The sequence below is a fragment of the Euprymna scolopes genome, chromosome 6 (genome assembly GCF_053919585.1).
Source record: "Euprymna scolopes isolate OS-2025 chromosome 6, ASM5391958v1, whole genome shotgun sequence".
Lineage (NCBI taxonomy): Eukaryota > Metazoa > Mollusca > Cephalopoda > Sepiida > Sepiolidae > Euprymna > Euprymna scolopes.
Genome location: NC_136487.1, coordinates 175,251,129 through 175,270,144, shown reverse-complemented (window position 1 = coordinate 175,270,144; position 19,016 = coordinate 175,251,129). Strand labels below are relative to the sequence as shown.

The window sequence follows — 19,016 nt, the reverse complement described above, 5'->3', positions numbered from 1 at the left end:
GTTAATTTAGTCCGGCATAAATTTTGGAATTTTTTCTAATCAGTCTTCTGTAAGTTCCATTCGGGTATTTTGTTTTCTGGCATTGGATCATTGTTTTCAAGTGTAATGGAAAAGTGGTCACTTCCATATGGCTCTTCTAGTACATTCCATTTGTAATCCAAGGCAAGTGTTGGATCACACAATGTTAAATCAATTGATGTGACTGTACCAGTTCCTGGCTGTAAATAAGTGTTTTATCATTAAAAAGCTTTATTCGTTATTCATTATATTTTCTATAATTTTTCCCCTTTTGCTTGATTTTTCACTTCCCCATATTTCATTATGGCTGCTTAAGTCTCCCTTAAGTAGTTTAGTATTAAGTTGTATTTGACTTTGGGGTATGTCATTTCTAATAAGGATTGATGTACCTCCACAGACTGAGTCCAGTATTGTGTATATAGTTATACTGATTGTAGTTTTTAATTTTTATATTGTCATCCAATTTCATAAAGGTTTCTTGGAGACAGACTACTACTGGAAGAAATTTATCGAGTAGAATAGTGATCTCATTTAGGTTTGCCTTTAGACCATGACAATTCCACTGGATTATATTATTTGTTTCATTTCTATCCGGTATGATTCTGTGTGTCATGTTTTGTATTTTAGTTTGTTATTTGGGTGTTTTGGGTTGAGTTATCTTTATGTTTGCCTTAGGTCCTCGGCAGTCCCATTGAATGATAGTTTGAGGTTTTTTTTTTATTGTGGTCTGTCATTTTATTTGTCTGGGGGTGTTTTGTCTTCTACCTCCATCTCCTCTAGTGTTCCTATTTTGTTTCCTCCTCTTGAGATTGATTGGGATCTAGATCTTGGTTTGTTTGTTTTTTCTTTAGTTTTTGTTTTATTGGGTGATGGTGTTGTTTCATTTGGTTTGTTTATAAAAAGGTTGTTTTCATTTGGTGAGTTTTTTCTTTTTTTCTTTGTTAGATTTAATTTGAGTTTTTTGGTTCTGTTTTTTTTTTGTTGTACTCTCTTTTGTAGACTGATTATTTCCAGAGTTCATGATTAGTGTTTTAATTTCTTTCATTAGGTCTTTCATCTCTTTTATCAATTGAGATAGTTCTTCAGTTTTATTTCTGGAGAATTTTTTGTATAACTTTGACAACTTTGATTTGTGTGTATTTTACCATTCTTGGTTACTTCTGAGTATTTTGCGTTCATAATTTTTTTTTTTTTTTTTTTTTTATTACATTTTCACCCCAAACAAGGCAAATTGCCACTTTGGTGTAGGGGGCTACTATCAGGGGCAGCAACTACTGGGGTACTATGTAGGGATTTGGGCAGCAAGGTGTCGGTTCACGTTACACTTGAACTTCTGCATGTCAGTACTGTTGGGGAAGCAGGGACCTGGAATGGAATTCCAGAGTCTTGCGGTTCTGGGGAAGAAACTATTGGAGTAAAAAGATCTTTTACATCTAGGGATCTCTACAGTGTGGGGGTGGGATTTAGCAGCCTGTCGGGTTTGTCGAGGGTTCTCACGTCGTGGGGGCACAAGTGATTGCAGTTCGTCAGAGCATTCACCACTAAAATACTTGTAGAAAAGGCAGACAGATGCAACATTTCGTCGATGGGACAGAGGCTGAAGCTTAGATGCCAGTTCAGGGCCTATCAGGTTTGCGACTCTCTTTTGAACCTTGTCAAGGAGCGAGAGACTAGTAGCAGATGCACCAGCCCAGATGTGACAGCAATACTCCATACATGGGCGAATGGTGGCCTTATAGAGGTACAGGATACTTTCGGGTGTTAGTAGTTTTCTAGCACGGTAGAGAGAGCCTACCTTTCTTGCAGCGGCTCTGGCAATGCCTTCAATGTAATTGTTCCAACTCATGTTTCCTGTGAACGTTAAGCCAAGGAGTTTGAAAGATGGACTCTCAGATAAAGAGTCGTTGGCCATTGCTATGGGTGGTAGGGAGGGTTTCTTGTAATTATTGAATGAAACTAGTTTAGTCTTGGCAGCATTGAACGCGACCAACCACTTTTGTCCCCATTCCACTACAGATTGGAGGTCTTCCTCTAGTGTTTCTGCCATTTCTTTAGAAATGTGTTCATTCGTCTTCCTGTCGTGTCTGCCATAGAGTGTAGTGTCATCAGCATACATACCCATCTCAGAGGCAATGTTGTCGGGGAGGTCATTTATGAATATCAGGAACAATAGAGGTCCAAGGATAGAACCCTGGGGCACCCCCGCATTTATATCATATTGTTTAGATGTACGACCGTCGAGGACAACCTGGATTTTTCTCTTATCTAAGAAGGATTTAATTATGTTAAGTATTCTACCAGTGATACCGTATGATCTGATTTTACTGAGGAGACCCTCATGCCATACCCTGTCAAAAGCCTTAGATATATCTAGAGCTACCGCTCTGCCCTCCCCCGCTTTGTCCAGTGAATGGTATATACGTTCAGAGATCACAGTGAGGATGTCTGCTGTTGAACGGGCTTGTCTAAATCCATATTGTTTGTCAGTCAGTAGTTTAGCATCTGTAAGATGATGGACTAGAGCATGGTTAATTATGGTCTCAAATATTTTGGCAAAAAGTGGGAGGAGGCTAATGGGGCGATAATTTGATGGGTCTGTCCTTTCGCCAGAATTCTTGAATACTGGTACAACAGAAGCAATTTTCCAACAGCCCGGAAAGCAAGCTTCATTAAGGCATTTGTTGTAGAGTTTGGAGAGAACTGGAGCTACTTCGGCTGAGCACTTTTTTAATAGCACAGCTGGGATAAGATCAGGTCCACATGCTTTTGAGGTGTCAAGGTTTTTTATGATAGCATACACCTGAGCATGGGTGGTTTTCAGATCGTCTAGTGTGGCGTCTGTCCGCATAGGAAATTCAGGTAGGGGTTGTTTGGAAGGGTCCAGTGTGGAGTTTGAGGCAAACCAACTGGCAAGCATGTTAGCCTTCTCGGTTGCTGAGGAGACAACCTCGTGATTGTTGGTTAGTGGGGGAATTGTTGATTGCCCATTATTTACTACACTGTTGTAGTTTTTCCAGAAGTCTCGAGTTCCTAGTTTTTGAGCTTCGATGCGCTTTTTAGTGGTTTCCGTAAATTTTCTCTTAGCTGTCGCTATTTCTTTCTTAACGTTATTTCTAGCTTCTATATACTTCAGTCTGTTTGAACTGGACTTATGTCGGTTAAACCTACGGTATGCATGCTGCTTTTGAGCAACTTCCGAGAAGGTCATATTTTTTGTGTACTTTACTGTTGTTATTTCTTTTTCTTTTAGCCACGTTTTGCATCCTTTGAAGTCAGCTGAATGGTTTTCCTTACAGTTTGAGCAATTGGTGTCTTTTTTGCAGTCACTATGTTTTGAGTTTTCACCACATTTTACACAGATTGGTGATTTGGATTGGTGATGTCCAAATTGTTGACAATTGTAGCACCTTAGAGGGTTTGGGACGTATTTTTCAACGTTCACTTTTAGGTATCCAATTTTAATCTCACTTGGGGGATTTGTGGAGTCAAAGGAGAGTATATATGTATTTGTCAATATAGTTTTTGCATTTCGTTTTATTCTTATTCTTTTTACTTCTGTAACACTTTGGGATGATAGATTAGATAAAATTTCCTCAGTCGAGCAATTTGATAGTTCACTGCATCTAATGACTCCTTTTGAGGAGTTTAGGTATGGGTGGGGATAAGTTTTAATTTTGATATTGTTAAAGGTTTGCCATTTGAGAATTTCTTTAGCTTGTGTTTTTTGTTTCAATTCGATAAGTATGGTGTTATTTTGCAGTCTTTTTATCATTTTGGGTTTTATTTTTTGAGAAAAATTTTTCCATTGTAAAAATTTTTTCCACTGTAAAAGGTGAAATTTTATTTCATTTTTTTCAAGTGTTTCCATTACTAAAAATATTGAGTTTTCTTTGAGCATTTCTGTTCATCCTCTGAACTTGAAATGTCGGAAACATCTGAAAAGCTTTTTTTAGGGGTTTTGGGGGTAATAAAAGCCATAATCAAAATAAGATTGTTTTTTCATCATCTTTGCTCCTCACCCACCTCAGAGCCCTATATGGGAAGTGCCTGGGGGGAAACCCATTCACCCAGGCTCAACAAAAATACAAAGATGATATACTCGATTTACGTGATATCAGTCATGAGCACCTGTTTTCCTTTGATGTTACTCTGGGATACATAGTAATTTAAAGGGTTTGCAACCATGTCATAGATATTTCACTTCGTCGATTGACCCTCAGCCACCGCTTTCCACCATATATTAGGAAATAGTTATTTGTGGGGAAGGGATAGGCATATTGTGTATTGTTTATGGGGTGGGCAATATATGGTGGGGCTTGACGTGACCAGCCGATTGATTGGATCGGGCCCCTCCGACCGCCCGTCTAGCCCAGTAAGTGCCAAAGTCGTGTGTTGGGAAGTGGAGGTACTAAAACCTGACCTCCAAGTCTCTCAACCACCAGGATCCCGTCCTAAAGGTGTTACGGGTCGCTACCTACAGCCAACAGGTAGCCCCATTGAGGGACTTCTACTCTCTGCAGGGGGGTAGTCGGCATATTCTGATGCCCCTGCCGACAGGGTCAAGTGGAATCTGATCATTTTGAAGAATAATTTTTTAATAGAATGTATTTTTTTTTTTTTCTATTAAAACCCATAGTTGGGACCCTAATAGGTACTATCACTCCGGGTCAGAGTGGACCTGGGAGCAATGGCAATTAAAGGGTGGCTCCACGATCCCCAAAGCCCGCAAACTGGGGCCTCACCATCAGATATAGTTTAAGGTCATATCCAGGATCGGATGCTTTTTTAGTCAATCTAAAAAAAAAACAAAAAAAAAGTCAAAACTCTTTCTAAAGTAAATGCAGTATTTTAAAAAGGCATCGCTATTACCAACATTTTTGAAAATTGGAGAACTTTCGAAAGAAAAGACCAAAGCTAAGTGTTGATTTAATTGTACTTATACACACACACATATATAATTGTTTTAAATATGTACACTGATTTAGCTAAGAGTTCCTTTTTCTTATGAAGGTGTTCAAAAAAGTGAATGCTACAGTTTAATCTATTCTTATTTGAAATAAATTTTCCTAACAAACTTCACTCATGCTAAAAAAATCTCTATTGGAGGCTATAGATATTATTCGTGTGTCATCGTGAGCCAAGAGTAACAATGTTTTCCTTGGATAAACAGATGTTGACTTAACTCAATTTTATTAAAGAGGGGGGGGGGCTTACCAGGTCATAAAATATGCTTAAATATATTTTAATTCATGCAGATTTCGTATTTATTATTACAGAGCAAATATTCTATTGATTATTATATTGTACCTAATATATAGCAATGATTTTAAAAGTTAAAAAAAAAAAATCAGCTAGAATCAAAACCAAAATATTTAGCACTCTTGCCACGTTCCCTACCATTTGAGCTATCAACAGATAGATAAGATTTAAAATTAAACCACTTCAAGCTAGGAATGAATTTGCGCATGCACAAAGGTAATAGAAATATGTCAGCAAGTTAAAACGAACATTTTGAATTTCAACTTGTTGACATATTTTTTTACGCGTTATTCATCCATCCAAACAAAGATTTTACGCATTATATAAACCATCCTTGGTGTATAATTATTATTTCCTGTTAATTCCAATGCTATGTGTCCAGTAGTTTAAGAGTTTATCAGTTAAATATTTACACAGACACACACATACATACATCTGCAATCATTAAGATTTTTTATATTCTATTATTGATGTTGTGAACGTCATTATCATCAAATCAAGTTTAACTTCAAGCATGCATTGAACGACTAAGAAATTAACTTTCAAACTAACCTATCTCTGGCCAGGTCTTTATCTTTCTTTCTCTCAGATCCATTCTTATCACCTTTTGGTTTTCCTTTGCTTTTCCCTGATAAATGAACCTGTTACCTCAACTGTTCCACATCTAGTGACTCAACAACTCTCATCCATTCTTTAAACATGACCATACCACCAAAGTCTCCTGCTTTCTACACACATCTCCATATACTATCACAATTTAAACTTCCTATGAAATAAAATTATCATCATCTTTAAGACTAACAATACACATCAATCTCATCATTTCTTTTCATGCAACACATGTCCTCAACTCTCACTGGCCAGGTTTCACTTTCATGCATCATCAGCATTCACTTTTTGCGTTGTTGTAAAATCATTTAATTCTGCTGTTAATAAAATATTTATTCTAACCACGTCTGTTCCTTTATTAACAGTTTTCTTAAAAAATAAGTTTTTTGATCTAAAAGTCAAAATTAAATGTTACTTTTTTTTACCTTAAGAGTGGGAAGAATATCAGCAGGGGTGACAACGTTCCCACTGACATCCATTTGGTTCATTCGACGGAAGGCGATGATATTCACATTTGTTAGGTCAGCATTTTCAACCTGGGAGAAAAAATAAACAAAAAACATATATAAAATCTTACTTTTTTTTTTTAAAATCTATTCAGAATGATTTAAAAGAAACGAAAAATCAATTAAATTAAAACATTAAAAACAAATTTTTAAGATGGTATTCATTAAATATTCAATTACATTTTTAAGATGGTATTCATTAAATATTCAATTACATTTTTAAGATGGTATTCATTAAATATTCAATTATCTTTTTTAAGAAAGTATTCATTAAATATTCAATTACATTTTTAAGATGGTATTCATTAAATATTCAATTACATTTTTAAGATGGTATTCATTAAATATTCAATTACATTTTTAAGATGGTATTCATTAAATATTCAATTACATTTTTAAGATGGTATTCATTAAATATTCAATTACATTTTTAAGATGGTATTCATTAAATATTCAATTACATTTTTAAGATGGTATTCATTAAATATTCAATTACATTTTTAAGATGGTATTCATTAAATATTACATTACATTTTTAAGATGGTATTAATTAAATATTACATTACATTTTTAAGATGGTATTCATTAAATATTCAATTACATTTTTAAGAAAGTATTCATTAAATATTCAACTACATTTTTAAGAAAGTATTCATTAAATATTCAACTACATTTTTAAGATGGTATTCATTAAATATTCAATTACATTTTTAAGATGGTATTCATTAAATATTCAATTACATTTTTAAGATAGTATTCATTAAATATTCAATTACATTTTTAAGATGGTATTCATTAAATATTACATTACATTTTTAAGATGGTATTCATTAAATATTCAATTACATTTTTAAGATGGTATTCATTAAATATTCAATTACATTTTTAAGATGGTATTCATTAAATATTCAATTACATTTTTAAGATGGTATTCATTAAATATTACATTACATTTTTAAGATGGTATTCATTAAATATTCAATTACATTTTTAAGATGGTATTCATTAAATATTCAATTACATTTTTAAGATAGTATTCATTAAATATTCAATTACATTTTTAAGATGGTATTCATTAAATATTCAATTACATTTTTAAGATGGTATTCATTAAATATTCAATTACATTTTTAAGATGGTATTCATTAAATATTCAATTACATTTTTAAGATGGTATTCATTAAATATTCAATTACATTTTTAAGATGGTATTCATTAAATATTACATTACATTTTTAAGATGGTATTCATTAAATATTCAATTACATTTTTAAGATGGTATTCATTAAATATTCAATTACATTTTTAAGATGGTATTCATTAAATATTCAATTACATTTTTAAGATGGTATTCATTAAATATTCAACTACATTTTTAAGATGGTATTCATTAAATATTACATTACATTTTTAAGATGGTATTCATTAAATATTCAATTACATTTTTAAGATGGTATTCATTAAATATTCAACTACATTTTTAAGATGGTATTCATTAAATATTCAATTACATTTTTAAGATAGTATTCATTAAATATTCAACTACATTTTTAAGATAGTATTCATTAAATATTCAACTACATTTTTAAGATGGTATTCATTAAATATTACATTACATTTTTAAGATGGTATTCATTAAATATTCAATTACATTTTTAAGATGGTATTCATTAAATATTCAATTACATTTTTAAGATGGTATTCATTAAATATTCAATTACATTTTTAAGATGGTATTCATTAAATATTCAATTACATTTTTAAGATGGTATTCATTAAATATTCAATTACATTTTTAAGATGGTATTCATTAAATATTCAACTACATTTTTAAGATGGTATTCATTAAATATTCAACTACATTTTTAAGATGGTATTCATTAAATATTCAACTACATTTTTAAGATGGTATTCATTAAATATTCAATTACATTTTTAAGATGGTATTCATTAAATATTCAACTACATTTTTAAGATGGTATTCATTAAATATTCAATTACATTTTTAAGATGGTATTCATTAAATATTCAATTACATTTTTAAGATGGTATTCATTAAATATTACATTACATTTTTAAGATGGTATTCATTAAATATTCAATTACATTTTTAAGATGGTATTCATTAAATATTCAATTACATTTTTAAGATGGTATTCATTAAATATTCAATTACATTTTTAAGATGGTATTCATTAAATATTCAATTACATTTTTAAGATGGTATTCATTAAATATTCAACTACATTTTTAAGATGGTATTCATTAAATATTCAACTACATTTTTAAGATGGTATTCATTAAATATTCAATTACATTTTTAAGATGGTATTCATTAAATATTCAATTACATTTTTAAGATGGTATTCATTAAATATTCAATTACATTTTTAAGATGGTATTCATTAAATATTCAACTACATTTTTAAGATGGTATTCATTAAATATTCAATTACATTTTTAAGATGGTATTCATTAAATATTCAATTACATTTTTAAGATGGTATTCATTAAATATTCAATTACATTTTTAAGATGGTATTCATTAAATATTCAATTACATTTTTAAGATGGTATTCATTAAATATTCAATTACATTTTTAAGATGGTATTCATTAAATATTCAATTACATTTTTAAGATGGTATTCATTAAATATTCAACTACATTTTTAAGATGGTATTCATTAAATATTCAACTACATTTTTAAGATGGTATTCATTAAATATTCAACTACATTTTTAAGATGGTATTCATTAAATATTCAATTACATTTTTAAGATGGTATTCATTAAATATTCAACTACATTTTTAAGATGGTATTCATTAAATATTCAATTACATTTTTAAGATGGTATTCATTAAATATTCAATTACATTTTTAAGATGGTATTCATTAAATATTACATTACATTTTTAAGATGGTATTCATTAAATATTCAATTACATTTTTAAGATGGTATTCATTAAATATTCAATTACATTTTTAAGATGGTATTCATTAAATATTCAATTACATTTTTAAGATGGTATTCATTAAATATTCAATTACATTTTTAAGATGGTATTCATTAAATATTCAACTACATTTTTAAGATGGTATTCATTAAATATTCAATTACATTTTTAAGATGGTATTCATTAAATATTCAATTACATTTTTAAGATGGTATTCATTAAATATTACATTACATTTTTAAGATGGTATTCATTAAATATTCAATTACATTTTTAAGATGGTATTCATTAAATATTCAATTACATTTTTAAGATGGTATTCATTAAATATTCAATTACATTTTTAAGATAGTATTCATTAAATATTCAATTACATTTTTAAGATGGTATTCATTAAATATTCAACTACATTTTTAAGATGGTATTCATTAAATATTCAATTACATTTTTAAGATGGTATTCATTAACTATTCAATTACATTTTTAAGATGGTATTCATTAAATATTCAATTACATTTTTAAGATGGTATTCATTAAATATTCAACTACATTTTTAAGATGGTATTCATTAAATATTCAATTACATTTTTAAGATGGTATTCATTAAATATTCAACTACATTTTTAAGATGGTATTCATTAAATATTCAACTACATTTTTAAGATGGTATTCATTAAATATTCAATTACATTTTTAAGATGGTATTCATTAAATATTCAACTACATTTTTAAGATGGTATTCATTAAATATTCAATTACATTTTTAAGATGGTATTCATTAAATATTCAACTACATTTTTAAGATGGTATTCATTAAATATTCAATTACATTTTTAAGATGGTATTCATTAAATATTCAACTACATTTTTAAGATGGTATTCATTAAATATTCAATTACATTTTTAAGATGGTATTCATTAAATATTCAATTACATTTTTAAGATGGTATTCATTAAATATTCAATTACATTTTTAAGATGGTATTCATTAAATATTCAACTACATTTTTAAGATGGTATTCATTAAATATTCAATTACATTTTTAAGATGGTATTCATTAAATATTCAACTACATTTTTAAGATAATATTCATTAAATATTCAACTACATTTTTAAGATGGTATTCATTAAATATTCAATTACATTTTTAAGATGGTATTCATTAAATATTCAACTACATTTTTAAGATGGTATTCATTAAATATTCAACTACATTTTTAAGATGGTATTCATTAAATATTCAACTACATTTTTAAGATGGTATTCATTAAATATTCAACTACATTTTTAAGATGGTATTCATTAAATATTCAATTACATTTTTAAGATGGTATTCATTAAATATTCAACTACATTTTTAAGATGGTATTCATTAAATATTCAATTACATTTTTAAGATGGTATTCATTAAATATTCAACTACATTTTTAAGATGGTATTCATTAAATATTCAACTACATTTTTAAGATGGTATTCATTAAATATTCAATTACATTTTTAAGATGGTATTCATTAAATATTCAATTACATTTTTAAGATGGTATTCATTAAATATTCAACTACATTTTTAAGATGGTATTCATTAAATATTCAATTACATTTTTAAGATGGTATTCATTAAATATTCAACTACATTTTTAAGATGGTATTCATTAAATATTCAATTACATTTTTAAGATGGTATTCATTAAATATTACATTACATTTTTAAGATAGTATTCATTAAATATTCAAATACATTTTTAAGATGGTATTCATTAAATATTCAACTACATTTTTAAGATGGTATTCATTAAATATTCAACTACATTTTTAAGATGGTATTCATTAAATATTCAACTACATTTTTAAGATGGTATTCATTAAATATTCAACTACATTTTTAAGATGGTATTCATTAAATATTCAATTACATTTTTAAGATGGTATTCATTAAATATTCAACTACATTTTTAAGATGGTATTCATTAAATATTCAATTACATTTTTAAGATGGTATTCATTAAATATTCAACTACATTTTTAAGATGGTATTCATTAAATATTCAACTACATTTTTAAGATGGTATTCATTAAATATTCAATTACATTTTTAAGATGGTATTCATTAAATATTCAATTACATTTTTAAGATGGTATTCATTAAATATTCAACTACATTTTTAAGATGGTATTCATTAAATATTCAATTACATTTTTAAGATGGTATTCATTAAATATTCAACTACATTTTTAAGATGGTATTCATTAAATATTCAATTACATTTTTAAGATGGTATTCATTAAATATTACATTACATTTTTAAGATAGTATTCATTAAATATTCAAATACATTTTTAAGATGGTATTCATTAAATATTCAATTACATTTTTAAGATGGTATTCATTAAATATTCAACTACATTTTTAAGATGGTATTCATTAAATATTCAATTACATTTTTAAGATGGTATTCATTAAATATTCAACTACATTTTTAAGATGGTATTCATTAAATATTCAACTACATTTTTAAGATGGTATTCATTAAATATTCAACTACATTTTTAAGATGGTATTCATTAAATATTCAACTACATTTTTAAGATGGTATTCATTAAATATTCAATTACATTTTTAAGATGGTATTCATTAAATATTCAACTACATTTTTAAGATGGTATTCATTAAATATTCAATTACATTTTTAAGATGGTATTCATTAAATATTCAATTACATTTTTAAGATGGTATTCATTAAATATTCAATTACATTTTTAAGATAGTATTCATTAAATATTCAATTACATTTTTAAGATGGTATTCATTAAATATTCAACTACATTTTTAAGATGGTATTCATTAAATATTCAATTACATTTTTAAGATGGTATTCATTAAATATTCAACTACATTTTTAAGATGGTATTCATTAAATATTCAATTACATTTTTAAGATGGTATTCATTAAATATTCAATTACATTTTTAAGATAGTATTCATTAAATATTCAACTACATTTTTAAGATGGTATTCATTAAATATTCAATTACATTTTTAAGATGGTATTCATTAAATATTCAACTACATTTTTAAGATGGTATTCATTAAATATTCAATGACATTTTTAAGATGGTATTCATTAAATATTCAATTACATTTTTAAGATAGTATTCATTAAATATTCAACTACATTTTTAAGATGGTATTCATTAAATATTCAATTACATTTTTAAGATGGTATTCATTAAATATTCAATTACATTTTTAAGATGGTATTCATTAAATATTACATTACATTTTTAAGATGGTATTCATTAAATATTCAACTACATTTTTAAGATGGTATTCATTAAATATTCAACTACATTTTTAAGATAGTATTCATTAAATATTCAATTACATTTTTAAGATGGTATTCATTAAATATTCAATTACATTTTTAAGATGGTATTCATTAAATATTCAATTACATTTTTAAGATGGTATTCATTAAATATTCAATTACATTTTTAAGATGGTATTCATTAAATATTCAATTACATTTTTAAGATGGTATTCATTAAATATTCAACTACATTTTTAAGATGGTATTCATTAAATATTCAATTACATTTTTAAGATGGTATTCATTAAATATTCAACTACATTTTTAAGATGGTATTCATTAAATATTCAACTACATTTTTAAGATGGTATTCATTAAATATTCAACTACATTTTTAAGATGGTATTCATTAAATATTCAATTACATTTTTAAGATGGTATTCATTAAATATTCAATTACATTTTTAAGATGGTATTCATTAAATATTCAATTACATTTTTAAGATGGTATTCATTAAATATTCAATTACATTTTTAAGATGGTATTCATTAAATATTCAACTACATTTTTAAGATGGTATTCATTAAATATTCAATTACATTTTTAAGATGGTATTCATTAAATATTCAATTACATTTTTAAGATGGTATTCATTAAATATTCAATTACATTTTTAAGATGGTATTCATTAAATATTCAATTACATTTTTAAGATGGTATTCATTAAATATTCAATTACATTTTTAAGATGGTATTCATTAAATATTCAATTACATTTTTAAGATGGTATTCATTAAATATTCAATTACATTTTTAAGATGGTATTCATTAAATATTCAACTACATTTTTAAGATGGTATTCATTAAATATTCAACTACATTTTTAAGATGGTATTCATTAAATATTCAATTACATTTTTAAGATGGTATTCATTAAATATTCAATTACATTTTTAAGATGGTATTCATTAAATATTCAATTACATTTTTAAGATGGTATTCATTAAATATTCAATTACATTTTTAAGATGGTATTCATTAAATATTCAATTACATTTTTAAGATGGTATTCATTAAATATTCAATTACATTTTTAAGATGGTATTCATTAAATATTCAATTACATTTTTAAGATGGTATTCATTAAATATTCAATTACATTTTTAAGATGGTATTCATTAAATATTCAATTACATTTTTAAGATGGTATTCATTAAATATTCAATTACATTTTTAAGATGGTATTCATTAAATATTCAATTACATTTTTAAGATGGTATTCATTAAATATTCAATTACATTTTTAAGATGGTATTCATTAAATATTCAATTACATTTTTAAGATGGTATTCATTAAATATTCAATTACATTTTTAAGATGGTATTCATTAACTATTCAATTACATTTTTAAGATGGTATTCATTAAATATTCAACTACATTTTTAAGATGGTATTCATTAAATATTCAATTACATTTTTAAGATGGTATTCATTAACTATTCAATTACATTTTTAAGATGGTATTCATTAACTATTCAATTACATTTTTAAGATGGTATTCATTAAATATTCAATTACATTTTTAAGATGGTATTCATTAAATATTCAATTACATTTTTAAGATGGTATTCATTAAATATTCAATTACATTTTTAAGATGGTATTCATTAAATATTCAATTACATTTTTAAGATGGTATTCATTAAATATTCAACTACATTTTTAAGATGGTATTCATTAAATATTCAATTACATTTTTAAGATGGTATTCATTAAATATTCAATTACATTTTTAAGATGGTATTCATTAAATATTCAATTACATTTTTAAGATGGTATTCATTAAATATTCAACTACATTTTTAAGATGGTATTCATTAAATATTCAATTACATTTTTAAGATGGTATTCATTAACTATTCAATTACATTTTTAAGATGGTATTCATTAAATATTCAATTACATTTTTAAGATGGTATTCATTAAATATTCAATTACATTTTTAAGATGGTATTCATTAAATATTCAATTACATTTTTAAGATGGTATTCATTAAATATTCAACTACATTTTTAAGATGGTATTCATTAAATATTCAACTACATTTTTAAGATGGTATTCATTAACTATTCAACTACATTTTTAAGATGGTATTCATTAAATATTCAATTACATTTTTAAGATGGTATTCATTAAATATTCAATTACATTTTTAAGATGGTATTCATTAAATATTCAATTACATTTTTAAGATGGTATTCATTAAATATTCAATTACATTTTTAAGATGGTATTCATTAAATATTCAATTACATTTTTAAGATGGTATTCATTAAATATTCAATTACATTTTTAAGATGGTATTCATTAAATATTCAATTACATTTTTAAGATGGTATTCATTAAATATTCAATTACATTTTTAAGATGGTATTCATTAAATATTCAATTACATTTTTAAGATGGTATTCATTAAATATTCAATTACATTTTTAAGATGGTATTCATTAAATATTCAATTACATTTTTAAGATGGTATTCATTAAATATTCAATTACATTTTTAAGATGGTATTCATTAACTATTCAATTACATTTTTAAGATGGTATTCATTAAATATTCAATTACATTTTTAAGATGGTATTCATTAAATATTCAATTACATTTTTAAGATGGTATTCATTAAATATTCAATTACATTTTTAAGATGGTATTCATTAAATATTCAATTACATTTTTAAGATGGTATTCATTAAATATTCAACTACATTTTTAAGATGGTATTCATTAAATATTCAATTACATTTTTAAGATGGTATTCATTAACTATTCAATTACATTTTTAAGATGGTATTCATTAACTATTCAATTACATTTTTAAGATGGTATTCATTAAATATTCAATTACATTTTTAAGATGGTATTCATTAAATATTCAATTACATTTTTAAGATGGTATTCATTAAATATTCAATTACATTTTTAAGATGGTATTCATTAAATATTCAATTACATTTTTAAGATGGTATTCATTAACTATTCAATTACATTTTTAAGATGGTATTCATTAAATATTCAACTACATTTTTAAGATGGTATTCATTAAATATTCAATTACATTTTTAAGATGGTATTCATTAACTATTCAATTACATTTTTAAGATGGTATTCATTAAATATTCAATTACATTTTTAAGATGGTATTCATTAAATATTCAATTACATTTTTAAGATGGTATTCATTAAATATTCAATTACATTTTTAAGATGGTATTCATTAAATATTCAATTACATTTTTAAGATGGTATTCATTAAATATTCAATTACATTTTTAAGATGGTATTCATTAACTATTCAATTACATTTTTAAGATGGTATTCATTAAATATTCAACTACATTTTTAAGATGGTATTCATTAAATATTCAATTACATTTTTAAGATGGTATTCATTAACTATTCAATTACATTTTTAAGATGGTATTCATTAAATATTCAACTACATTTTTAAGATGGTATTCATTAAATATTCAATTACATTTTTAAGATGGTATTCATTAAATATTCAATTACATTTTTAAGATGGTATTCATTAAATATTCAATTACATTTTTAAGATGGTATTCATTAAATATTCAATTACATTTTTAAGATGGTATTCATTAAATATTCAATTACATTTTTAAGATGGTATTCATTAACTATTCAATTACATTTTTAAGATGGTATTCATTAAATATTCAATTACATTTTTAAGATGGTATTCATTAAATATTCAATTACATTTTTAAGATGGTATTCATTAAATATTCAATTACATTTTTAAGATGGTATTCATTAAATATTCAACTACATTTTTAAGATAGTATTCATTAACTATTCAATTACATTTTTAAGATGGTATTCATTAAATATTCAATTACATTTTTAAGATGGTATTCATTAAATATTCAACTACATTTTTAAGATGGTATTCATTAAATATTCAATTACATTTTTAAGATGGTATTCATTAAATATTCAATTACATTTTTAAGATGGTATTCATTAAATATTCAATTACATTTTTAAGATGGTATTCATTAAATATTCAATTACATTTTTAAGATGGTATTCATTAAATATTCAATTACATTTTTAAGATGGTATTCATTAAATATTCAATTACATTTTTAAGATGGTATTCATTAAATATTCAACTACATTTTTAAGATGGTATTCATTAAATATTCAATTACATTTTTAAGATGGTATTCATTAAATATTCAATTACATTTTTAAGATGGTATTCATTAAATATTCAATTACATTTTTAAGATGGTATTCATTAAATATTCAATTACATTTTTAAGATGGTATTCATTAAATATTCAATTACATTTTTAAGATGGTATTCATTAAATATTCAATTACATTTTTAAGATGGTATTCATTAAATATTCAATTACATTTTTAAGATGGTATTCATTAACTATTCAATTACATTTTTAAGATGGTATTCATTAAATATTCAATTACATTTTTAAGATGGTATTCATTAAATATTCAATTACATTTTTAAGATGGTATTCATTAAATATTCAATTACATTTTTAAGATGGTATTCATTAAATATTCAATTACATTTTTAAGATGGTATTCATTAAATATTCAACTACATTTTTAAGATGGTATTCATTAAATATTCAATTACATTTTTAAGATGGTATTCATTAAATATTCAATTACATTTTTAAGATGGTATTCATTAAATATTCAATTACATTTTTAAGATGGTATTCATTAAATATTCAATTACATTTTTAAGATGGTATTCATTAAATATTCAATTACATTTTTAAGATGGTATTCATTAAATATTCAATTACATTTTTAAGATGGTATTCATTAAATATTCAATTACATTTTTAAGATGGTATTCATTAAATATTCAATTACATTTTTAAGATGGTATTCATTAAATATTCAACTACATTTTTAAGATGGTATTCATTAAATATTCAATTACATTTTTAAGATGGTATTCATTAACTATTCAATTACATTTTTAAGATGGTATTCATTAAATATTCAATTACATTTTTAAGATGGTATTCATTAAATATTCAATTACATTTTTAAGATGGTATTCATTAAATATTCAATTACATTTTTAAGATGGTATTCATTAAATATTCAACTACATTTTTAAGATGGTATTCATTAAATATTCAATTACATTTTTAAGATGGTATTCATTAAATATTCAATTACATTTTTAAGATGGTATTCATTAAATATTCAATTACATTTTTAAGATGGTATTCATTAAATATTCAATTACATTTTTAAGATGGTATTCATTAAATATTCAATTACATTTTTAAGATGGTATTCATTAAATATTCAATTACATTTTTAAGATGGTATTCATTAAATATTCAACTACATTTTTAAGATGGTATTCATTAAATATTCAATTACATTTTTAAGATGGTATTCATTAAATATTCAACTACATTTTTAAGATGGTATTCATTAAATATTCAATTACATTTTTAAGATGGTATTCATTAACTATTCAATTACATTTTTAAGATGGTATTCATTAAATATTCAACTACATTTTTAAGATGGTATTCATTAAATATTCAATTACATTTTTAAGATGGTATTCATTAACTATTCAATTACATTTTTAAGATGGTATTCATTAAATATTCAACTACATTTTTAAGATGGTATTCATTAAATATTCAATTACATTTTTAAGATGGTATTCATTAAATATTCAACTACATTTTAAAGATGGTATTCATTAAATATTCAATTACATTTTTAAGATGGTATTCATTAAATATTCAATTACATTTTTAAGATGGTATTCATTAACTATTCAATTACATTTTTAAGATGGTATTCATTAAATATTCAACTACATTTTTAAGATGGTATTCATTAAATATTCAATTACATTTTTAAGATGGTATTCATTAAATATTCAATTACATTTTTAAGATGGTATTCATTAAATATTCAATTACATTTTTAAGATGGTATTCATTAACTATTCAATTACATTTTTAAGATGGTATTCATTAAATATTCAACTACATTTTTAAGATGGTATTCATTAAATATTCAATTACATTTTTAAGATGGTATTCATTAAATATTCAATTACATTTTTAAGATGGTATTCATTAAATATTCAACTACATTTTTAAGATGGTATTCATTAAATATTCAACTACATTTTTAAGATGGTATTCATTAAATATTCAATTACATTTTTAAGATGGTATTCATTAAATATTCAACTACATTTTTAAGATGGTATTCATTAAATATTCAACTACATTTTTAAGATGGTATTC

General features: G+C 24.5%; 1 protein-coding gene across 2 annotated transcripts in view; it reads right to left on the bottom strand.

The window, feature by feature from the left end:
- Positions 1 to 19,016, bottom strand: part of LOC145278108 (BOS complex subunit NOMO1-like) — a 167,854-nt gene that overhangs the window by 36,673 nt on the left and 112,165 nt on the right. For both annotated transcript variants that reach the window (XM_080130382.1, XM_080130383.1), the window contains exon 27: positions 6,312 to 6,422. In XM_080130382.1, coding sequence (XP_079986508.1) covers positions 6,312 to 6,422 — 111 coding nt within the window. The remainder of the gene's footprint in view (positions 1 to 6,311; positions 6,423 to 19,016) is intronic.